General features: G+C 48.6%; 1 protein-coding gene across 1 annotated transcript in view; it reads right to left on the minus strand.

Annotated features, from left to right (window-relative positions):
* FAT2 (FAT atypical cadherin 2) overlaps positions 1 to 22,853 on the minus strand; it is a 55,436-nt gene extending 32,583 nt beyond the window's left edge. Inside the window, 5 exon segments of the mRNA XM_018081078.3 lie at positions 59 to 370; positions 1,201 to 1,262; positions 7,483 to 7,797; positions 8,268 to 11,553; positions 22,698 to 22,853. Coding sequence (XP_017936567.3) covers positions 59 to 370; positions 1,201 to 1,262; positions 7,483 to 7,797; positions 8,268 to 11,532 — 3,954 coding nt within the window. The 5' untranslated portion in view covers positions 11,533 to 11,553; positions 22,698 to 22,853.
* Positions 22,854 to 25,155: the final 2,302 nt, after the last annotated feature.

Genomic DNA, 25,155 nt, shown 5'->3' on the forward strand with positions numbered 1-25,155 from the left:
TCTTCCCCTCTCTACCCACATCTTCCCACCATCTCTCTCTGTTTCCCTCCCTTCTCACCGTGAGTATGTTGTATTCAGAGGCAGGAAAAGCTTTCCTGGAGAAGACTGTGCCAGTTGTGGGGTTGATGGTGAATACCCCCTCCTCCTCCTCCTCGATGGTGTAGGTGATCTGGCTGTTCTGGCCCTGGTCACGGTCTGAAGCAATCAGCCTGTAGACTGGCAGTGGTGTCTCTGAGGCCTCTCTCTCAGGGAGCTGCACCATGAAGAGCTTGTGGGGGAAACTGGGAGGACTGTCGTTGGCATCCAGGACTTGTATCACGACTCTGCTGGTGGATTTCAGGGCTGGCTCTCCATTGTCAGAAACAGCCACCTGTCAGTAAGCAAAGGGAGTAGGTGACAGAGCTCCCTGATGTGACCTAGGATATGAGCCAGCCTTCATCCTGATGGGCAATAACTCAGCTAGGGGTTTTGTGTGGATCTGCATTTGTACCCCAACGTTTTCAGAGGCTTTGCTCCTCTCTGCAGGGTAAAACCTGGTGGCTGTAGCTGGCACTGTGCAGGGCTTGTCCATGCACAGGGAGATAAGTTTGCAGGGCTCCTGCCTGCAGCTGCTCCAGGCAGTGGGTCAGGTTGGTCATTAGGGATCATAAAGCTGAAAATGTTTGTATTGCCATGGCTTGGTAAGTTATCACCCATCCTCACTCTGCTGGGCCTGTGCACACTCCCAGCATGTTGTATTGCAGAGAGAAATGTATTATCCTCCATCACTCTGACAGACTGAAACACCTCCAGATTCTTCTAATGGGAACACACATAGAGCAGCTGAGGATGGGGGCCAGTGACCAAAGTTACACAGCAATGTCTGATACAATGAGATAAATGAGGGTGGATTTCTCTGGCTTGCTCTTTCCCCCATAACTTACTATCCATCCTGCTAGAGGACAGTTCCAGTCCTCTTCCTGCATTCCCACAGCTTCCAGAATAGGACTTTTGCTCCAGTCTTCAGCAAGTAAATAATAAACCCCACAGTACTGCTGCAGCTGTCTCTTAGGGCAACACACACCATTTAATTAAGTTTCCCAGCAGTTGGGAGCTGATGGGATGAGATTCTTTCTCTGTGCTCCAACTTGCAAGGAAAGCTCTTTGAGGACTTAATACACTTGTAGGTAAATAAAGCTAATTACAATCATCATTACCCACCTCTAGGATATGTTCAGCCTTGTATTCTCGATCCAGCTGCTGTGAAGTTGTAGAAATCAAACCTGCCAAGAAAGAAACCCTTTGAGCTCCAAGACTCAGCATGCAAGAACAGCCAGGGCTGATCAGATCCCCGAGTGCCCAAAATCAGCCTGCCCACCTGTCCTGTTTCAGGTTCCCTTTGTGATCAGAGGAGAAAGACCCCCAGAGGTAAAGCTGTCCCCTTCCTTTGTGCAGGTGTTGCTCTCTGATCACAGAGACCATGGAGGAGGGGGAACACCTACCAGATGCCTGCATCAACTGAGGGTTGGCAAAGCATTAGGTGAGAAAGGCAGCAGGACCATGAAAACAAAACTTTTCTTATGCCTCTAAGTAAGAAACATTCTGCATGTGCTGGCACAAGTCTGGACTCTTAACAAGTCTCGACTCCTATTTTCCCTGTGCTGAACCTTGCTCTTTTTAATTTACAGTGTTTTGACAAAAGTTTGTCTTCTGCCTTGGGAAATACCCTCTATTCCACTGACAGAACAAATGCATTCAGGCTAAATATAAGGTACACAGTCAATAATAATGGTGTATTATTTAAGCCTTGCTGAGAGACAGGATGAATTCTCTAACAACTGCAATATTTGAGGGATTTCTAAAAAATACACAGTAGTTTAACCACAGGGAATAGGATGGATGCAGGAGGGAGGAACTGTGGCTATAATAAACTAGAGTTGAAACAAAATCATTGTAATTGACTGTTTTTGGCCTGTCAATGACTAAGCTGAATAGATGCAAGTATGGAAAGAACGGAGCTGAGGCTTCTGTTTTCACCTCTTGTTTGATAATGGTCCTTCCTGAGCACTTGACTCTTCACCTTTGGGGAAAAGCAGCTCTAGACCATTTTCACAACTGCTTTACCAACGATGGAAACTGCACACGTAACGTATGACTTTCTGACAGTCACCAAGTCTGACACCTGTGAGTGTTTTTGTCCATTCTCCACATCTCCTGCTCCCAGCGGTCTCTCCTTACCATGGTGTTTATTCCTCACGAAAGGAAGTTCTTCTTCCTCACACAAATGAAAGGTAGGGTGAATATTTGTGACCACTGCAGGCAGTGACACAGGCTCATGCTACCCTGGGAAATGCTCTGCATGGGAGGCAGTGTGCACGTGCAGTGGTGTGAGCACATGCACTTGTGCATCCTGAAAGACTTGTTAATCTGAGCTGCACGAACCCACCTCCACTCTCACTTCTGGTCCAAAGCCAGCGAGTTTTAATCAATAGTACTGTTTTCAGCTGTAGCAGACTTTGGGGTCTGTCTGTTTGAGCGTGACAGGCAGGAGAAAATTTCAAATGGCTGCAGGAAACACCAGGCAGCTGAAGGAGGGAGCAGGGAGCAGCTGCTTGGAAGAAGACTGCTGTTCACGGTTTCCACTTGTTCTCCGGGATTATTCACATTTGGCACCAGCCACTGTGCTAAACATTTACTTGATGCCTTTACAATCATAAATCAACACTCCTTAATGGATTATAACAAGATGGCTTGAAAAACTCTGTTTGCTTATATGTCATAGGGTTTTTTTCTTCTCCTAATCATCCTTTCAACACCTTGGCAGGTGAAGAGGACTCAGAAGTGGTCTAAGAACCCACTGGCTAAGAAGTTTTTGAACCTCTCCCAGGTTTTTGAGAGGCTGTAGGGCTCCATTAGCAACAGAACTCATGGAAATGGGAGCCTGAAGAAGGAATTGCAGCAGCAGTTCCTGGGATCTCTGATGCTCCTGTCCTCACTGCCAATAGGTTGGCTGGGGTGGGGGAGCAAAGCCTAAAACTCCAGCTACCTTATGGGATGCTTCACAGTTTTGGCCTAACAAGCCAACACACAGATATTGACAAAGGAGCCACCTGACCCCTGTGTGCACACAGGGAATATTTCTAGTCTATCAGATTGCAAAATCCAGCTGCAGCAGACTAACACCATGTTTGCACTGGATTACTGCATGCCAGCTGATGGAGAGGAATTTAACCACTCTGAAGTGACTATTTGGATTTGCCTGGCCACACCCTGAAATTCTTTCATGAACTAATGAAAAAACCTGAAAGAAAACAAGATCGTAGCTGAGCTTTCTAGACCTGGAGAAGGAGGACTGTAGTGAAGGCAGATGAACTGGAATTTAATGACTCTCTTGACTGTCTGTACCACTGAAGATGCTCAGATCTCCTGGGGAGTAAGAGCTGACTGTGCTCTCTATCACATACCTGTACTGTATCCCAGCTGGGAGTCTCACCAGATGGAATTTTTTGGTTTAGCTTCACATCTGCTGAGCCACAAGTTGGCTTCTCCTCCTGACCCCAGCAAACTCCCTCTGTCCCTTACCCTGCCCAACCACGGCTCCCACTTTCCCTCTCCGGAGCCAGTTACCACTGTGCCTTGAGATCCCAAAGCTCTTGTGAGTTAATCACTCTAATTCCTGTTTGGAGTCATGGTGCTGTGCAATGCCCAGATGCACAAACTGCCAGCAGTGTTCCCATGGCCACTGAGACAGAGGTTGGACGTGGTCCTTGAGACCAGGCCTGCTGGAATTAACGCTTGCTTTTATTTGTTGCTACTTGGTTATGCACCCTCTGAGGCCAGAGGGCTAAAATGGAAGTGGAAGCTGTTATTAAAGGGGAAGAGCCATCAGCTTTTGTGGCCTGGGGAAACAGTTCCTTGGTTCTTTCTGCTGTCCCCTACAAGGACGTGGGAAGTGCACGTTTAGTTTTAATGAGTGTTTTGCATGAGCATGTGCACGTGTGTGAGTTATCAGCACCCTGCCCTGCTGGAAAACCCCAGCCAGCCTGTCCCATGGGACTTGTGATGGAGTGGGTGTCCCTTATTTGTGTTCTTGCATGAGGCCCTGAAGGTTTCTGCTGAATCTTACAGAGACTGAACAAAATCGTCAAAGGTCTTAATTGCACTTGGCCAATTAACCAAGCTCTGCATCCACATAAAGGACCAGAAACAGTCCCTTCTGTTTCCTGCATATAGGTAGGCACAAACTCTGCTCCAGCAGCCTGTCTACACACAGCAATGGGAAAGGATTGTCTGCAATTCTCCTGCTTGCTACCTGGAAAGGGGAGAGAGGAAAGCTGGTCATGTTGGAACAGGAGCAGCAAAATTACCAGCGCATTGTTGTCAGGGAACAAAAAATAATAATAACTTCAGCTGGCAAGAGCAGGGCTGGGGTGGAGGTTGCTGGCCCCCTGCCCTTGCTGCAGGGGGGAAAATCTAAGATAGTTAAAATAGCCAGAATCAGGTTTGTAGGCATTGGGGCTTTCAAAAGAGCCTGAGAAGGGAAGAGGTTGTTCTCCTGAAATCCTCTTTCTCGTCTCACTCTTGCTTCCATTTGACCTTCTTTTCTCCTCCTCCTACCACCTCCCCTCTTGATCTGACCTGCTGTGCACCACTCCATGTTCAGCTGGAGCTGTGGTACGTTGATTTGGAGTGCAGCAGTGCAACCATCCCTCAGACCTAAAGAGCAGGATGTCCTTCCATGTAGAGAAATACAGGGAACCACAGGCATCCTGGGGAAGCCCATGGACAGTGACACAGCAGGAAAAACACTAGAAGAACAAGCACTAGATAAGAGCTGGAGACAAACAGTCCAAAGCAAAAGGATTCTCTAAATAGCCTTTCAGCAGGATGAACTGCTTCAACCTGACTCTTCCTGCCACAGCCTCTCAGTTCTTCTCTGTCCTGTTTGGACTCAAATCCTCTTCACATCAGGGACTGCAAAACAAGCTGAAAATCTTTTAAGCAAAAGAATACCCCAAACCCTGCTATCTGCCCATCTCTCCATGTACTATCTATCTCTGTCTCCCACAAACATTGCTCCTCTACAGCTGCCAGGCTGGGCTGGAGAGATTCCATCGCCCATGGCAGAAAGCTTTCATCTCAGTGCACGGTTTTGTTCCCTCTTCTCCTTAGCCTTTGATTTATTTTCCCTCTTTTTCTCCACCCTCTTTAGGGAACTGAGGGCTGGAAGAGCTTAGAGCCCTTCTGTGGTAGTTTGGGGATGCTGGAGGAGCCAAGCACTGCGGAGGGACAATTATCACAGCCATTCCTGTCTCCCTGCAAGGCCTCAGGAGGAGAAGTCAAGGGGCCTCACTGGTCATGTCTCCACTGGCCAACCCTCCCCTGTGCAGAGATACTGGATCAAACACAGAACAAGTGCTCCACGAGCAGAATTAGTTTACTTGCAACACTGTGGCACTGTGCCCTGAATAATCATCCAGGGTTACTCTGGCTGAAGACATGCCTGTTGTAGCAGTACATTAGGACCTTAATGCCTATTAGCACACGGGATGAGAACACGCCTCCTCCTTCTCTCTGTCTGCCAAGGGGCTCCTGCCAGGAATGCCCTGTCTAGGAGAGACCCAGATCGACCTCTGGCCCTCTTGTGCTGTCTTATTCAGTGCCAATGTGACTATATAGTTTTATTCTACTTAATGGCACGAGTAGCCTGCCCTTGTCTGCAGAACGAAAATACCACTGGGTTTCCTATAAGCTGCCTACAGCCCTGAAGGGGCTGAAATATTCTTTCTGGCAGTAGTAGCAGATTATTTCTCCTTAGATATTGTAAGCACAAGGATATAAACTGCTCAGTTGATGTGAATGTTCACAGGTAATTATTTGTTCTTTTGGGTGACATGCAAATGAAACAATGGATAACTGAATCCTCATCAGGCTTGGGGTTTAAAGAGACCTCCAGCAACTGTCCAAGAGATAAGATCAGCCCATGGGTTTCTTACAGAACTGACAAACCTATCACTCCTCTCATGCAAATCACCTGAGTCTAGAGAGAGATGAAGAAGAGATGACTCATACCTGAGAGGGCTTTTTTTGCCTAAGATGGGAATTAAAGGGTTGGCTTAGAGGTGAAGTATTTAATTAGCAAACATTCGGATTTTGCCAGTGTCACTCATTTTGCCATTGAACATGACAGCATGACTTTGCAGGGCTGCACTCACACCAGTGTGAAAGCTTTGCCTGCAGTACAGAGAAGGCTGAATTTCCTGCAGGGTGCAGGAGTGCAAGCCAGAGCTCAGCTGACGAGGGGAGCCAGCGTGGTGTCCTGATAGCTGTTCCTGGCTCATATCCCACCGAAAAGGCAGTGGTTTTATAAAACAGGGCTTCTGAAGGCACCTCTCCACAGAACCCTGTGTTGTGCAAGCTGTCCTGGGGCTGTGCAGGGCTGTTTGGATTATGTGAGAAAGTTGGATGCAGAACAATGCCATGACCTGGTTAAAAAGCTTCTGACACTGGAGATAGCTACAGCTGGGGGTAGCAGTGCTCACAGTTAGCTGACAGTTCCAGGTGTATCTATATGGTGCCATGTAAAGACACCCTATGAGTTTCTTGCAACTAAAGGATCTCAGCGTTTCAGAATCACAATTTCTTTCTTCCACACCCCTCCTAGCCAGCTGTAGAGCACTGCCAGAGAGCCACTACACCTCTGTTAACACATAACTGAGTGCCACTCTAGCCTTTTTCAACACATCCAACTCCTTTCTCATCCGAGAGCAGGCTTCTATCCCGCTGCAGTAGGTGAACTGCTTTTATCATCTGCAGGAGATCAAAGTCATGCAATTAATCCTCTCCCATACCCAGGCTCTGTGCCTTCCCTTCCCTCTTCTCCCAGGAGCTGATGGCGTGAAAGGCTCGGCACAGCTTTCCTTGCCAGACTGGCCCAATGTCAGCTCTGCTGGGATAGTTTGAGGAAGCTGTTTACACAAAACATCAGCGGGTTTTTGATGGCTCTGAAAGATCTGGTAAATAATCCTGAGATGAAAGATACGGACTAGGAAGATGGCAGGAGAGGCTTACTACACTCACTACATTAATAGTTCCGGAGAATGGGTGGAGCCTTTAAGTGCAGTGGGATTCATTTTTGTTAATCCTGCCTGGGTCTGTCTCAGGAGCAGATAGTCACCTCCAGAAGGGTGTTTTCTGGCTCAGGCTGTGCAACAGGGCAGTTGTTTACAAGGGGGAAGATTAAAAGCAACTGCTTGGTTCTGTTCAGGGCTTTGAAAGTAGCACATTTGTGTCATTCTAAGAGCCATCTGGATGCAAATAGCAGCCCTCAGGTGGAGAGTTTCAATCCTCAGACTCCCCACACAGTGTATTTGGAGACTGGGACTTTTGCTGCAGGAGGAAGGTGTGACAAAGGCAGCTGTGTGGGCTGTTTATATTGAATATGTAACATCCTCTGGGCACTTGGAAGCCTCAAAAACAAATGCTGAGTTGGGTCAGTCTTACCTGTAATGAGGTTAATGGCGAAAAGTCCTTGAGGATTTCCAGTTAGGATGTGAAAAGTCAGTTTTCCCTCTGAGCTAGAGTCTGGATCAAAGGCATCAAGCTGAAGGACAGATGTGTTTGGTGGGGAATTCTCCATCACAGAGGCATAGAAGACAGGTCTGGACATCTGAGGTGGGTTGTCATTGGTATCAGTGACTTCAATATAAATTTCAGTCACGGAAGAGAGAGGAATTGTTCCCAGGTCAAGAGCAAGCACTGTCAGCCAGTAGTGAGATGTTCCTTCTCGGTCAAGTGATCCTATGGTCCGTATGGTGCCTAGGAGAATGACAGAGAGTGCTTGTGAGGGATTTAAGGAACTCAGACCATTCAGTCCCTAATGCCAGAACAGTCTGTGTCTCTAGTCTGCTTCCTGGTCTTTGCTGCAGATACAAACTCGGGCACCAACCTTGTATGGCTGTGAGATTGTGTGGAAGGTGAGGGCTTGCTTGTGCTGAGGGTTAATTTTCGTAACACAAGCGAAAGGGAAGAGTTTAGAATTTTGGGGGAGGACAGACATTGATTTTCCATTATTTTAAGGAGACAAACCCCGCCTGCTCCTACCTAGATAGAGGGATACACTTAGTATACCCCTGCACAAGCAAGACAGGCTTGAATGAATGGAACTGTGTAAACAGAGAGAATACAGAAATGTTCTATCGGGTCAAAAAGTCAGGCCAAACACATCGCGTAATTTAATCCTTTAAACTACACTATTAAAAAACACTATTCAATTAAGATGTCATTACCTGTGTCCTTTTCAATGCAGAAGACGGACATGCCAGTGCCTTCTCGGAGGAAATACTGAACCTCTCCATCCTTCCCCTTGTCGATATCCTTGGCTGTGACCATCATCACCGATGTGCCCTTAGGGCTGTTCTCCTGCACCCAGCCTTTGAAGACAAAGGAGGCAAAGCGTGGTGGGTGCAAGTTCTCGTTGACATCAATGATGTTCACTTCCAGGTGGCAGAGGGAAGAGCGGGAGAAGGGCTTCCCGCCGTCACTGACCTGCACGGTTAGATTGTAAGAGTCCTTCTTCTCATAGTCCAGCTCCTTCTCCAACCGGAGTGCCCCGGTCAGCTTATCCACATGAAACATCATGTCCTCATCATTAATGAGGCTGTACCTCACCTCACCCCCAGAACCAGCATCTGGGTCAAAAGCCTCCAGGAACAGGAGGACGGTTCCCACGGGTAGATCCTCTGGGACCATCACACTGTTGAGGGCTGGGAGGCACTGTGGGGTGTTGTCGTTTACATCCTCCAGAGTCACAACCAGGTCTGTAATGGAGAACAGCTGGTAGCCTGTTTTGGGCTGGTCTCTTGCTTCTATTTTCAGCACATAGCAGGGCCACAATTCTCTATCCAGAGCACCTGCAACCATCACTTCTCCAGTGACACTGTTAATGGCAAACTTGTCAGTGGGGGTTAGGAGAGAATATTTTACTCTCCCATTGTCATCTGTATCAGCATCTTCTGCTTTCAGGTGAGCTATTGTTGTCCCTGTTGCTACATGTTCTGGTATTGCCACCCAGTAGGCACCTTGTGGGAATTTAGGAGTGTTATCATTGGTATCCAACACATTCACAGCCAAGAGCTTCCAAGATGATTTTTGTGGTGTACCAAGGTCGTACACAGTAATGTTAAGAATGTAGAAGCTGGTTCGTTCGTGATCTAGAGGAGAAAAGACCTGAAGGAGACCCAGTTCCAAGTCAATGGTAAAGCAACTGTCATCATTTCCATCTGAGATCACATAGACCAGTTTTCCATTAAAACCAGTGTCAGGATCAGTAGCTGAAAGGTCAGCAATAGTTGAGTTGATGGGGACAGTCTCTATGATATCGATAGATCGTGGAAAGCTGTCATCAAACTTAGGAGCATTATGGTTTATAAGGTGCAAGTTCAGAGATGTTTCATCATCCTGCCCATGGCCTTGAGACTGAGACTCGATGGAGTGTATGATAGTTTCTGTCAGTTGTTTCAAGACTCCTGTTTCCTCACACTGCATTTTGACAGGGAGACCTTGGCCGACCACAGTGATGTTTACAGATGTTGGCAAAGCATAGTTCTCTCCATCTGTTGCAGTTATTTTCAAAGAGTAGAAAAGTGGCTGTTCAGAAGGAAGATCTCGCAGAGATATTCTAAGGGATATTACTCCAGAGACGGGATTCAGTTCAAAATGCTGTAACTCGTTGCCAGACTTGATTTCGTATTTGATATGCTGCAGCTCATCACTGTCGATTGCAGAGACCGTGGCCACAGGGTTCCCAACAGGAAAGTCCCGTGGGATGGTGCCACTGCAGCCTGCCTTCTCAAACACAGGAGCATTGTCATTGACATTGCTCAGCATGAGGGACACATACACTTCTGTTTCATGGCGGAAGGGTGAGCCCCAATCTGATGCCCACACCCGCAGGTGATACCACCTCTGCATCAACTCATAGTCCATCGACTTGGAGGTGGAAATGATGCCAGAATAGGGGTCAATGACAAAGGGAACTGATTTCTGGTTGGCTATGCTGTAGGTGACAAAGCCATTGTCTCCTTCATCTTCATCTGTAGCCCTTACTGTTATGACACTGGTACCAGGTGGAACATTTTCATCAAAGGCCCCACGGTACGAAGACTGAGTAAAACTTGGAGCGTGATTGTTGCAGTCAGTGATGTCAATGATAACAGTCGTGGATGTGTGACTGTTAACGGTTGTAACTTCAAGTTCAAAATGAGACTGCTCATGGAAGTCCATTGCTCTGACTGTAGTTATCAGGCCAGTGTGAGGATTGATTTTAAAGCTCGTGCTGTCAGAAGTGGGTCTCAAAATATATTTAAGATTTGGGAAGACTGGTGTGACCTTCACCATAACAACTTGGCTTCCAGCTGGGGAAAATTCACTGAGCTGGACCCGGTATACTTCTTTCTCAAACCTGGCAGAAACATACTTGGAGGGAGGTATGTGGACCACTCTAACAGGAGAGAACAGTGGTGGCTTACCCTTGTCCTTGGCTTGCAGACTGAGGTTGAAACCAAACGGGTAAAGCAGCCAGTTGATCTCTTTGTTTGACACAATGATGAACTCAGTGCTCCCAACATAGGATTTGATGGTTTTGAAATGTCTTCCTGGATCTCCATCCACAAGGTCAACTGAATCAATCCCTGCTTCTGAGTCACCACTTTCTACAGACAGAGTTGCATAGACAAAGTCTTCATCTGAGTCAGGTGATGTCACCTTTACTGAGGAGATAGAGGGCGGTTTCCTGGCAGATGGCTCCACCTGGATCGTGAGACTGGCCAAGTTCCCAAAGCCATTCCCCTCCATGATCTTTCTCATTCTGTCCACAGCCAAAACCTGCAGGTGGTGCCTGCCTCGATGGGTGCTGTTCAGCCTACCTGTGATCATAACTGCCCCTGTGGTGGGGTGGACGGTGAATAGGTTGGACTTGGTGTTCAGGGAGTAGTAGAACTCAGCATTCTGGCCAGCATCAGCATCAGTGGCACTGAGTGTGCTGACCACTGTTTTCAGAGGAGTGTCTTCTCTGATGGACACTTTGTAGGAGGGGGGTGAAAAGAGAGGTTTCAAGTCATTTCTGTCCAGAATGTGGATCAAGACTTTGGCCCAAGCTTCATAGGCAAAGGTGCTCTCTGTGGCCTTGATTATTAGCATATAACTGTCTTTGACCTCACGGTTTAAAAGTGCTGTGTTGCTGCTCCTGGTTCTTATTCTCAAGAAGCAGAAATCCCCGATCACGTGCTCCTCTGTTTTAAACAGACCAGAGTTGTCTCCAGAGGCTATTCTGTATCTGATATCCCACTCAGGGTCTCTCTTGTAAATACCCATTTTGACGTAGCTCTCCACGTAGGTCTTGGGGGCTGAGTTCTCGTAGATGGTGGCATTGTAGAAGAAGTGGGTGAAGTGCAGGGGGGAAGTGCTGCCCTTCTCACAGCTCGCCCTGCGGACCACACAGTGCATCAGGAAAACAGCAAAACTCAGGAAGTGCCTCCTGATAGTGACTTCCATGGTGTGGTGCCTCTTTGAGTCCTGTAGGTGCCAAAGGAAGAACACTGGTTATTTTCATTAAGATCAGTGTGTTAGAGAAAAAGCCTCCATGGGCTCAGCCTCACTTCTCTGCTCTCTCTACCCCAGCCTTTGTTGATGTGGTTGTTATCTCAGCTCTTCTTCCCCTCTGTCCCAGTGAGAGACCTGTCCTCCCACATCCCCATGCTGGCTCAGATCTGTTCGCTTTCTCTGCTTCAGTTTCTGTCCTTGTAGAGGGCAAATGTAAAAAGTCATGTAAGATTCTCTGATCAGGCTGACTTCCTATTCTGTGAATGATCTCACCCTCCCTTCATTCTGCCTTCTCTCTACTCAAATAGCATATTTGAACTCTCCACCTCCAGTCCAAACTCGCTCTTCTTTTGTTACTCCATCCTCCCTTCTCCATCTAAACTTCTCTCTCCACACAAGTTCTTGCAAAGGCTTTTCAAGAGTCAATATACAAACTGATTTTCTCTCCCTGTGCTACGGACTCTGTTGTCCTTCCCCAGAAGTGATGCCCTGCTCTGTTGTACAAGTTCCTTCTGAATAGGTAGCTCCACAACGTGGCCTTTTCAACAGCTTTAGCTCAGGTTCTAGTCATGTCTCAGCTATCACAAAGCTCTTCTAATTCACAGGTCTGACCCTGTTGCCTCCTCTATGTGCAGGTTTCCAGCAAGACACTTTGACCATGTCACCCTCAGCCACTGAGTAATCTCCCTAGTTCCTCCCTTCTCTTGGCAAAGCCCCAGGGTCAGGATTCCTGAGGAGGATCTGCCATCCATGACCACCCGCCATCAACTTCCTTCTCTAACAACTCCCGAGCATCTGCGGCTCCATGATTTATCTCTGTGAACAAGGTGTATCAAAGTAGGAACCGGGGAGCACACATGTGATTAACAGGGATGTAACTCTATTAGTGAGCTTTGCGGAGCTTGTTAAAGGATCAAGGCCTGTTCTTTTCAAAAGCTAAGTGCGTGCTGCTGTGTGTGCACTTAGGGGTTGAAACCAGGGATAAGCTAAATATAGGTGCATATATTTCCCCTAGATATCCCTAGGAGATCTTTATCTAGAACTGTTTCTTCCTGTTTTAAATTTAAATTATATATCAAGTACCTGCCAGTCATTTGGCACATTCCTAATTTAAACAGGGAAGACTTGTTTTTCCAGACACTTTTTCAAGACTCATCTCTTTAAGAGCCAGAACTAGTCCAATTTATAAGTCAAGCTGAATGTTAGGAACAAATTGTCAGAGTCCAACTAACAATGTGTGTCATATTCTCTTACTGAGATATCTAATTACCGATAAATACCAAGCTGTAAATGTCATACTTCCTTCAAATCCTTTTCTCCTTCATACACTGATGCCAACCATCCAGAAATCTCCCTGCTGTGGCCATTCCTTTTTGAAACAAATGGTCTGAAGCTGAAGTGAAACTACCAGGATTTGTAGAAAAATCAACACAATTCGGTTTTCACAAAATTCAGACTCATTTTCTTTTACGACATCATTTCACACTTCTAGGAAATACAACATAATCCCAAATGCACAGCAAATGAAAGAAAATCTTGGAGGGCAGGGATAGGTGACCCAGAAAGGCATGTGGTTCCTTCTGAGAAGCTGAAAACCATGTTCTTAAAAGCTCTGCTTGCTGCTTGTTACTTAACAACGCTTCAGAGTTCTGCAGCATGTAGGGACTTGCCTAGAGCTGCTCCCTTCCAACATTTTCAACTGCTGAACTTGGGAAGAAGATGTAGGAATGCTGCGTGCGCGCGTGTCTGCGAGGGTTGTGGAGCAGGATAAATCACAGGCAATTCAGTGTGGAATAAGAACAGCAGAATAAAACAGCAACAAAACCCAGTGATATTCCATGAACAACAGACTTAATGAACCTGATTGCTTTGTATCTGGGCTAATTGACTTTTTAATTGAATTGTACTGAAACGGCAATGTGAACTCATCTCTTGTAAGACATCAGAGAACCCACAAAGCAGAGACGTTATGAACTCCACAACCACAAGAAAAGCTGGAGCTAGAGCACATGCCTTCTTGGGCACCAGCAATTCAATATGGGAGGATAACCTTGAGCAAGGAGTGGGTTTTCTGGCGTTTAACAAGATGCAAACTTTCTTCTGAATCTCTCCTGGAACGTACTTAAACTCATTCTCGCCTGTATATTTCCTAAGATCTAAGAAGGGCTGCACTTACATTGCTGTTTTTCCCTCTGTGGGGGTATTAGCAGGGTTTTACTCCTCTGTCCAGGTAATTATTTGGCAAAACCTGTTGTGACCTCATATTTCTGAGAGCTTTGCTCTCAATTACAAGCTGGGCTGAAAGCAATCAATGGCTTCAGCAGTTATTATGAGGGATGGAGAGTGACTACGCATCTGGGGCATGAGGCAGAAGCCTCATTTCCTCTGGAAATGATCTGAAACTTTGAAAGGCACAGACAAAACTTAGGGAGAATTGTTTAGGAGGCATCACCATCAGCTTTGGAAGTCTAAGAGTTTCTCTTTGTGTCAGGACCATGCTCAAAGCCTGAACAACAGCATAGAGAGTCTGTCATGCCCCCTGACAGCACCTGCATGTGCTCTGAGATGTGGTATTTCACCACCTTTCACATTCCACGCGCATCTGGTTGGACAATTTCTATACCAATCAATATTGCTGGGAAATCCTATCACTGTTTGAGCAGTTCCACACAAGCCCATGTTTGTTGCCTCTTATTTTATCCTTTGACAAAAGAATGAGATGAAGAGGGTTGCAGTCACCAGTGTCCTTCAAGAGCTGACCTACTCCAGTTGAGTGTCCTGGGGCTTCCTGGACAGCTCACAACCTCCCACCCTGGGCCTGGAAACCATCACCTACTACTTCTAACCTGTAGTAGGCTACGCGGGGAAGCAACAATGCACTGGAGGCCTTGTTTCAAAGGCCGTGGAGAAGCTCAACAGCCCTTAAAACCCCAGTTGTAGGTGGCTACCAAGGAGGAGCAGTGCTGCCAAGCTCAAGGGTCCTTGCAATGGAGTTCAAGGATCTCCATGCCGAAACTGGGTGAAGTCACCTGCCTGCAACAGATTTTTTGTATAGACTTAAGAAAACTATTTCTCCTGTTTTTCTGAGCTGTGCTACCCCCGACCATGTGCTGACAATAAGTGCATGATCCATGGCACCCATGGCAAAGGGCCATACCCACTTCAGGACTGCCAAATCAGCAGCAAGCCTGTAACACTTGAACACTCTCACCAGCCTCTGGTCTCTCATCTGATGGCATCAGTTATTTCTACTCCTGAGAGCTCTCCACTTCTCTCTTTCATGGCTCCCCTGGGCACAGGTGCCCTCCTGGAGCTGGCTGCACATGGGCAGGCAGATGTGTTGGAGAAAGATCATCGGTGGGATGGAGTGCAGAAGGTAAGGCACACTCCCGACTGAGGGAAATACCAGGGCATCATTATGTGGTGATTCAACCTCCTTTCCTAATCACCAGGCGAGGATCAGAGAGCCTGGAGGGGCTTCGCCCTCAGCTCTGTAGATGCAAACTCCCCACAAAGCGAGTAAACAGTCGGTGTATCTCTAATCAGAGCATAAGCGCGCGTCTAAATTTAACATCCAAATTGTGATCCTCTGTCAAAGACATGCCCAAATCTGTTGGTTTGAAATGAAGGAACAAACACGGCGCTGAGATCCAAAGTGTGTGCGTGGGGAGGCTGTGGAGAGAGGTGATTTGGGGGGACTGGTGCAGGCCAGGGCTATTCTGGCCAGCTGGGGCATGGCCCGGGGGGAAGTCCTCTGGGGGGTCCTGCAGGGGTCCCCTGCAACATGTGGGCTGCTGTGTTTGTTGGCCATATTGCAGAAAAGTGCTGCAGCCTGCCAGGAAACAGGTGTGGCCCCAGCCCCACCTTTTGATTCCCTTCAAGAGGAGCATTTAAAAACAATAAAAACCCAAAACACAAAACAAAGCGAGTACTGAGTGCACTGTGAGCAGCATTCTCCTCACAAGCTGTGGTGGGGGCTTGGCCCAAAGTTTTGAGATCAGAAGATTAAAGAAAAATCATTATTTTCATTGAAAAATAAGAACAACTGTTCCCTTTCTACTCTTTAACCAGCATGTATCCCAGGTTCTCTTTCTTCCTCTTCCTTTCTCTGTTGCTTTCTTCCCCCACCTCCCTCCATTTTCTCTCCCTCTTTTCCTCACTACAAGAAACAGTCTCAACCATCCCCAAACACATCAACTTCTTTGTCAGAGCCTACAAGACCCTGGAGCTCAGGGAAAGGAGATGAGATTGGTTGTTCAAGTAATCTGGGATAAGGCAGTTTAATGGTGGGTCTGAATTTCAGTGGTCATTGGGGAATAGAGACAGACCAAAGGGAGTAAATCCTATAAGATGGTGGGTACAAGGCTTTGGGAAAGTGAATAAGAGATGAGGCACTATCTTCTCCTGGTCTGGGTGGTAGCTGAGCAGAAGGGGTTCAGCTACAGTTGGGACAATATCCTTACAGCTGCCTGCCAAATTGGATCAACCAGAAAGCCACCCCTGGGTTTTCAGTGTTGGAAAGTCACAGAGTTTAATGCATGCTCTGTGAGATGTTTTGCTTCCCAGCACTGAAATAACGCGGGTACACCCTGCATGGGGGCTGGGCTACTGGGTTAATGTTTGCCCTCTCCTCTGCCACAGTGATGCTGGTGGGAATTGGATCCTTTTCCATTTGGTAAGTTCCCTGATGGCCGCTCACAGTCAGCCCTACCAGGTTTGAATTCCCTGTGGAGATGGGAATTTTCTGAACTGTTTTCTTAGACTTTGAAGAAACAAACAAACAAAACCATCCCATCCTTGGAGATCCTGCTCCTGCATTCTGTTGTGCAGTCTCTGCTTGGTTTTGCAGCGAAGCAGAAGAAACACATCCTGGAGGTACTACACAAAGCCAGAAAACTAATGAAAAGAGCCCCTGAAGTTATGGCGTTTCCTTCCTCAGTGTATCTCGGGGTTTTCCAGCGCCTGTGGATGGTTTTCTTAGGGCTGATGTTTGCAGAACTGCTTGCACCAGCCTGCTTGGGGGCTCTGTTAGTGTGGGTGCAGCTTTTTGCTGGACTTGCAGATTCCAACCAGGCACAGTTGGGCTGTTCCTTCCCCATCTTGACTTTCCAATCTCTGAATGGCTTGGATAGACTCTTGGAAATTGTTTCCAGGTTGCTGGACAGCCTGGAGCAAGGCGACTGATCATGTAGAACCTGGTGCATGTGGCTTTTACAACCAAGGTCTGCCCTTGCTTGGAGTGTCCCATGAAATGTTGCTCCCATCAGACAGAGAGTGGCTGTGGAGCAGTGCCAGACCCTGTGCCTGTTGGTAGATCTGGTGCTGAGACACCCTTTTTCTTCGCTCTTGAGACAGCACGGCCTTCCCTGGGCCTGGTCTGCTGTGGCCAGTGGACCTGAGGGGTCCTGTCAGGATCACCATTCAGGGCTGACAGCGGGAGCATGGTGAGATGCTGTCCCTTGAGTGGTGCAAGACATGGTTTGGTTGAGCAGGAGAGGAGAGAGACAGATGGCCTTCCACGTGGGAAGGGTGATTGGGAAGGCTTCAGTTACTGTGATGTCCAGCTCCACCTTCTCCCATACAGCTGCATGCTTTTGCCACCTTTGTTAACTGTGCCAGATTTCACAAGTTGGATGCTCAGATGCATTCTGGCTCTAAAGGCCCCTCCATAACACCTTACTGTGGCTCCTCCAGACAGCCACTCACTCACTTCCCCCTCAGACATCTCACCCATTACCCTATCCCTGGGGCTTTGGCTGTGCCCTGCTGCTCTACCTGCTCCCTTGTATGACCCTTCACTGGAGCAAACAGGTGCTATGTGTCTGCCTCCAAGTCATCCTCTGTCCATGAGTCAAGACATCACCTTGTATGCAAAGCCAAAGGCTTTCTCTTGCCACCCTTCCACCTGTGATTGGCACTTCTGTCCACTGCTCTGTGAGGAACTCAGGGAGAGATGGATTTTGTCCTGCTGCCAACACCTAATCCTGGCTCAGATATGTCACCTTGCTGAGGCTTCTGTCATTGTTGTAAGCTCATCTGTTAGACACAGGAGAACTTGAACAGGCTTGAAATCTCTGTAGAGTTGTAAGGGTCAGTGATCTGTATCTGTCTTGGCATTGCAACATCACTCTAGAGCAAGAGTTAGTTGAGCAGCTCCAGAGCTGTGGAGGTGTGCCTAGGGAACCTTGCAGTGCCAACTGCCTTGCTGCTGGTTCCTGTTCCAGGGAAAGTGTGACATCAGAGAGGTGGACTTGCTTGTGCCAAGGGCAGGGGAAGCATCCTTACACATTATTCCTAATCCCCTTCCTCCGCTCTCTTCAGTAGCAACGGGGTAAATCCTGCCTGTGATCCAGAAGCTGCCACTGCACAGGTAACCAGGGAGGTGTTGAGGGATGGACAAGGACAGCCGCTAGGACAGCCCGGAGACGCAGAGGAAACAGCAGATCCCACTGGTGGCTCTCATGGGAACGGGGTACTGGCTGCCTGAGATGAGAAACAGCCCTGGGGGCTGGAGCAGGGTAGTACCAGTGGGAAGGGGGCTTGGCAGGAGCTGCTCACCAGGCAGGGTGTGAGGGGCCCTGGGGTTGGGCATCGCAGTGCAGCTGCCCAAACATGTTGGCATGAGAGCCAGCTGGAGCGTGTCAGGTATTCACGTGAGCGTGCCCCAACTCTGCTGCTGCTGGGACTGTGCACCTCTCACTCTGTGATTCAGCTCCCACAGAGGTTGTTAGCACCAAGGACCACATACGCTGGTCACTGCAAACTAGCTGGCCCAGCAGGTGTGCCATGACCATCAGGATGTGAGAGCCCACAAGGAATCCTGGGCCCTTCCTTGATTGCTTTCTCCTGCCAAAACTCATATCGAGTCTTTCACATTTCCCTTATGCTTGAGATGCAAGTTATCTTGCACTGATAATCACTGCCCTGTCTGCAGACTGCTGAAAGAAGCTGGTTTGTGGGACCACATTGTCAATCCTCCCTGCTAGCTTTTGGATCCACTGGCCACTTTTAGCCGAATTTAACCAGATACGTAAAGACTTGAAAGGAGTTAGGTTTGCACAAGCTTGTGAAAAGTAGCAAGAGAGAGGAGAGAAATCCAAATTAGGATTCCCAGCTGGAAGAAAAGGCTCTAATGTGAGCCCAACCCGATTATTAGACATCAGAGAATCCACACAAGAGGGAGCGCCCCAGGCAACCAAGCTTCATGAATTCTGCTGCTCGCAAAACAGCTGTTTATTTAGGTGCTGCAAAGCCTGTGAGATTTTTCTGAGGCCCCAACACAGAACTCCCACCAGAGCTGTGAATCCAAATTGGGCTCAGTTCACTCCAGCCTGAAGAGAGAAGCAGCTCTGTCCAGTGTTGAAAGGGCTCTGACCCTGAGCTGTCTGACCGTGTGAGTCCTCATCCTCACCTTAGCTCAACCTGGATGTTTGTAATGAGGACACTGGCCTCATCACCTGAGTGCTGGTAGTCCTCTGATGCCCTTTCTGTGATTCCCTGTGGGGAACATGCATGTCATCCTACAAGTGGTAAAATTTGTTGGGAAGGAGCCCAAGAGCATCTTGGCATGAAGAGCTGTGTGAGGGACCTTGTGCCCCGCTGGATGCAAGTGAGGAGCCCCAGCGCCCAGCAGGACACAGACTGCTCAGCTTCTGCCTGCCCTGCAGCACAGCCCTGGCCACCGTGCCTCCCCTCTCACCTCTTCTCTCCTACCAGGCAGTTCTCATTCACCCACAGACCTGCCCCTGCACTGATACCACGATCTTCTCGTTCCCCTGCCCAGCACCCTGCTGGTCTTTCCCTTCTGGTGCCCGAAGGTGAGCACGGAGAGCAGCTTTCTGCTCTGCCTGCAGTCGCTCTCGCTCTGTTGCCATCTGTCTGCCTTGCACCGCTCCTTCCCGTTCCTTTCCTGTGTTTGGAGGCACCGTAAGGACACAGCGAATGAATGAGACAATCGGGGCACGATCCTCCCTTGTAAAAGGATGGCTGTCCAGGACGCCAGCAGCTGTGCCACAAAAATTCCCTGCAGCAGACATTTATTGAATGCAAAGCGATACCTGCAAGCTGATAGAAAACCTTCAGCTCTCAGACCTGCCTACAGCAGCTCACCTCCTGTGCTGTGTCCACACTGTCAGACAACCTGACGCAAGGCCAGCCCCTGACCTAGGGAGCTTAGGGTTTCACTGGAGAAAACATTAACCCCCCGGACAGGCATGTTTGCCCAGGCTGGTCTCATTGCCACAATGTGTCCTTGTCAGCTCTCATTATGCTCCCAGCACGAGTCAATACCTCCTGCTCTGGACACTCTGCTGCAAACACATTTCTGAAAGCTCCTGCCATTGCAGCACCTCTGTGGAATCAGCAGCTGTGCATGGACACTGCTTGGAGCACCTGTGACAACCAGGCTGGGCACACAATGTCCCTGTCAACCTGAGCCATATGGAGTATCTATTCATGGCATAACCAGGCTGCCTGACTCACAGCATCTATCCAAGGTGCAACCTAGTCAGTCCAAAATAGTCCCACAAGGTAAGAGCATCAAAACAGCCATGTTTGGCCATCTCTCTATATTGTCTCTCCCAAAATGGCCAGTTTTGATTGCTTAGTGGGGGAGCATAAGAAACAAAGCATGTGTAACTTGCTCCTTCTCCCACTTTTCAGCATCAATGCAAATACATGGTTGTTCTTGATCTGTTGCGTTTACTAACTTCCACTGGAGCTATCCGTCCCAAATGGATCAAAACCTCGTTTGAAGCCAAATACACTTTTGGCCTCTGCAATATCCTGTGGTAATTTGTTCCAGTATGCCCTCTTCCTTTAGTTTGTTTCAACTCTACTGCTTGTTTGTTTCTGAGCTACAAACCTTCCTAGCAGCCCTTGCACCCTGCCCCTCCCCAGAGCTCCTACTTCCAAGAATTAGGGAAGAAAGTTTCTTTGCTAATAAACCAGTACCTGCCCCATTGCCAAGGAGAAAGTGTGGTTACAGGAAAAATTGCTTGCTCAGCAAATAGAAAAAATAAAAAGAACTAAGGGGTATTTGATCCCCTTATGTTTGTCCATGATACAGAAGGAAGCCCACTACTGCTCAAGGTGCAGCTGCACTCGCATACTCCACACGTGGCAAAAAACAAAGCGAGGTGCAGGGAGCAGGGAATGCCATTGCTGCAGCATGGAGGTACCTGGAACAATCCTCTAGGACTTGCCTTGGAGCAGTTGGCAGGAGCACAGGATGCAAAATGCATTAGTTTCTAACAGATGTTTGATTCCAGGTGTTATGCCTCCTTTGAACTCTCCCTTCGTACATGAACGATGCTTGTTTGTTTGCAGGGCTGGGAGATGCACCGGTTTGAGAATATTAGGATTTGAAATATATCTGTGGTGTGAGCTGTAGCTGAGGGAGAAGGGCAGATCCTGCTGCACTCTCCCCTCCGCAGGCAGGGCGGTTGGGCTCACTTTTGGAATGTTATGGAGCATGTTAGAGCACAACAGGCAGATGGGGAGAAGGAGAGATTGAACTCCCTGGCTGGGTTAGAGACCCTGCTCAGACCCTCAGGAACCCCAACCCCTTATCAGACAGGCAGATGTCCCTGAACTGCTCCCGGTGAGGGGAGGTGTGCTGCACATTAGGAGATGATAAGGGTACACAATACCAAGCCCAGTGACTTTGCTGTCCCGAATACCGAGACAGCCCAGCCTTCCTCAGGAGCCCCATACAGACTGTTTGCTTTCCATCCCAAGGCTCTGATAACCTCCCAGGTCTGTCTAGCTGACAGCCTGGAGAGCCGTGGCAGCTCCCTACACATCCCCTGCCCGCTCTTTGCCCCTCTGAGTGCTGGAACAGAGGAAGCAGAGGGGTCCAAGTCCTACTGCCTGGATCCTGGGCAAAGCCCTGTTGGCCACAGCCCTGCTTGCCCAGTAGAGCCTGCCCAGCTCCAGCCACCACACAACCTGAGTTTCCACACATCCTGGAAACTTTCAGCCCTTTGCAGCCACAAGCCCAAAGGAGCAACAGCTTCTTTTAAGGGTTTTCCCGAAGCAACCCCTGTCGTGTAACAGCTGATCTTTGCCCCTCTGCCCCTCTGGAGTGCTGTGCTCCACCGAGTCTGCCTTTAATTCCCCCGGAGGCTGATTAGCTGATAACTGCAGTTTGGAAGGGCACTGTTGGCTCCAAGTGCCCAAGCCTCCCTCCCTGTATTTCCACCTCTTTTCTCAGTGCTGCACATGTACATAAGAAATAATTCCTCCATGCTCTGAACTGGGACTAGGCTTACTCTGGGATTCCATCTTATTTTGTCATAAGGCACCTGATAGTGAACAAAGGTGACGAGGTACAAACACACACACGTTTACAGGCACTCCCACGTGAAGTGGGGACAGTGGCTCTGGCTTCAGCTCCCCAGCTCTGCTGCCTGTCCCCCCTAAGGGGAACAAGGGTAGGCAAAGAGCTCTCACCTGCGCATGCAGGGAAACGCCAGCACTGTGACTACACTCAGGGATCCCCAAGGCACAGCCCAATCCCAGGTGACACTGGAAACAGCTTAATGGGGAATGCGGGGACAGAGCTTGGAGCAGTATTGCCTCACCCCGATAAGTGAGGCTGTACATGGCCAACAGCTGAGCCTACAGCCGGACGCCATCAGTGCTGCTGCCCCAGCTCATCCATTTCTTCCAGCACAAGCTTGCTCCCTGCAGAAATCCTGCCCTGTTCGGACACCTGGAATGCTTCTCTCTTCAACCCCTCCACACCTGCCTTGCTCTGCAACGTCACTTTTGCCTCTGATACCTGGAGCCCACCTGCTTGCACTGCCTGCAGCCTGCTAAAGATTCCCAGCTAAGACCAGATGCAAACTCAGTGCAAACACGGATGAGGCTTTTCCAGACTCCTTCCATAACCTCCCATGCTAGGGCTGCCAGAAGGAAAGAAGAGGTGAAGGGCTCTCCCTCTGCATCCCAAAGCTCTCTCTGTAGGATAAGGCTGTTTCCAGCAAAAGTTACTCACATGCAAAAGAAGTTTCATGACTAAATCTCTGCACCCTCCATGCCTCCCTCCATCCATGCTGTGCAGACTGCTCCCTGAGTCATTTCAACTTCCCACACCGGCGAGCAGCGTGCCTTACCTGTTGCAACAGGAGAGACCTCTCCTGAAGTTTACTGCCGCTCTGCTCCCTCCGCTGAAAATCCTCTCCCGCAGCAGCACCTGGCTGGCTGCTGGGGGTCCATGGTGCTCGCAGATCAGAGGAGAGGGCTCCGACAAACTCCTGCAAGAAGGGGTTTTCCTGGCTGAAACTCCGGCAGCACCGGTCGGGAGCAGCAAGGGAGAAAGTTGCAGGGGGTGGAACTCCCTCGCTGAAGAACCAGCCCTTCCGTGACGGGCTGGAGGTGGAGGAAGAGGAGAGGCATCGCCCTCTCCCTCGCTGGAGAAGTGAAGTTGTGTGTGCGCGCGTGTGTCTGTCAGAGCTGGGCAAGGACCCAAGCCTTAGAGCCAAATAATTGCAGAGCTTTCTACTGTTAGATTAACTAGTATTGCCATGAAATCCAGGACCTCAACTGCGGGGGGGGGTGGGGTGGGATATGTCAGGTAAATCCCTCTAACACACCTGAAAAACCCAAAGATTGTTTTTTAACTAGCTGCCAGGTGGGTGTTGTAAGGAGGGATGGGGAGAAGGGGGTGGGGGAAACCTGAATCTGCCCTCAGAGCAGCTGCGTGAGGAGAGGCACTTTGAAGGTTGTTGTTGTTTGTGTTGGGGGAGCCCCCAGAAACCCCGACTGCCGCCAATAAGCCCCAGGGTGCTCAGTGCTGCACAGGCAGAGGATGAAAAGGTGGTCCCTGTCCTGGAAAGGCGGGAGGCAGAGAAAGGAGAGGGAGGCAGCCAGGGGAGATGGCAGCACAGGGAGACCAAACAATGCATGGGAGCTTTGGGGGGGTTTTCTGGGTACAGAAAGAGCATCCTTACTCTGGGGGTGTTCTTCAGGGCTGGACCAAAGTGAAACGACACGGACCCTGATGAGGGTAGCTTCAGTCCTCTTTTGTTCCAGTCTCCTTCCCTCTCCCCTCCTCTTTCCATCCCAACCCCCAGTAAATACTAACATACCCCCTTTGGATTGCAATGAAGTTTGAACAGATGCAGGGGTAGGTCTTAATGTTCAGGTTTAGGTGAAGTTTCCCCTGCCTCCATTGTGTTTTTGCAGAAGAAATTATCAGAAAGCTTTCTGTATGGTTTTAGGAAAACAAAACCAAGTAAAGAATATGGAAACTTGACAATTTTAACTTTAAACTGCATAGGTGTCCAGCTGCTCCTTGTGAGGCTCCATGCAGGGGACATTGATGACAGTGAGCACAGGAGTGAGTGGAGAAGAGAGACAGAGCCCATTAACATCCCGTTTGAGGAGGAGTGGTTTGTGCAAACCTGCACCTTACTGGTCACTAGAAATACCCTGGGACAGCAGGCTATGGATCTTCTGGCCACACATACAGTCTCAACTGAAACCTGTCTCAAACTAGATGCTATCAAATGAAATCACACAACACCACATGATTTCATGGTGCAAATCCAAAAAGATGTGAAGAAGTTGACCCATGATCTATTGAACTGTTTAGGGTTGTTGGTGGAGGTGAGTGAGAGTAATATGGTAAATTCATCAGAAAATGCAGTTTTGCTGGAATCAAACTTGGTCAGGAATTTAGATTAAATCTAGGAAACAGTTTGTACCAGGAATGAGAGAGGAAATGTGCACAGTGTGGTGAGACTGAATATCTCCCTGGGGTCACCACGGGACAGTGCAGGATTGGGAACTCTACTAGCTTTTGTGCTAGTGTTCGTGTTGGGTGCTCTGCTCACAGCATCCTAACTCCACTTGGAAAATGATTTCAAGCCCGTTAAGGCCAAGAAATAGTTTGAATTGAATGAATTGAATGGGAAGAAGGCAGAAATCCAGTTGGATTTACACTTGCAGCTTGTCCATTTTTCCAGCTGGTTTATTCAGATGACTTGTAGGGGAACGTGCAGTGAAGTTTTGAGGAACCTAAAAGTGACAGTAGAGATAATAGTACTCTGACATTGCAAATCAGCTCTTCTTTAAGATGTCTTGTGAGAGGAGGCCAGGTGATCAGTCATTAATGGCAATGGGAGGTGCATTTGGGAGGAATGAAAGGAAAAGTTCCTTCATGCAGCTGCGTGTCTCGCAGCCGTGGAAGGCGAGAAAATCAGGTACTGGTGGCTGGATTTCAGTGGGGCTGACGCAGAGCTCAGAACAATACTTGTATTATATTTAGACATACCAAGGTACAAGTGAGCAAACCTCTGGCTTCAGGGCATCAGCTGATTGCTACAAGAACCAGCATTTCCCTGTGTTTGGAGCCTTTCACAACTGGCCAGGTGCCTTGTTCCTTTTGCTTGTGTCTGGAGCAGTGGGGACTCCTGGAGACACTGGATTCGGGGACTTGGTCTCATCTGGTGTAGCAAGGTGTGAACCCTCAGCTAGTGCTGATCTCAGCAAGGCAAGACAATACCAAATGTACCAGATGGTTTAATAATAAGAAATGTTGCCTTTCCTGATAAATCACGGCAGTGGGGT

Source organism: Manacus vitellinus, unplaced genomic scaffold, assembly GCF_001715985.3.
Source record: "Manacus vitellinus isolate BGI_N305 unplaced genomic scaffold, ASM171598v3 scaffold_51_pilon, whole genome shotgun sequence".
NCBI lineage: Eukaryota > Metazoa > Chordata > Aves > Passeriformes > Pipridae > Manacus > Manacus vitellinus.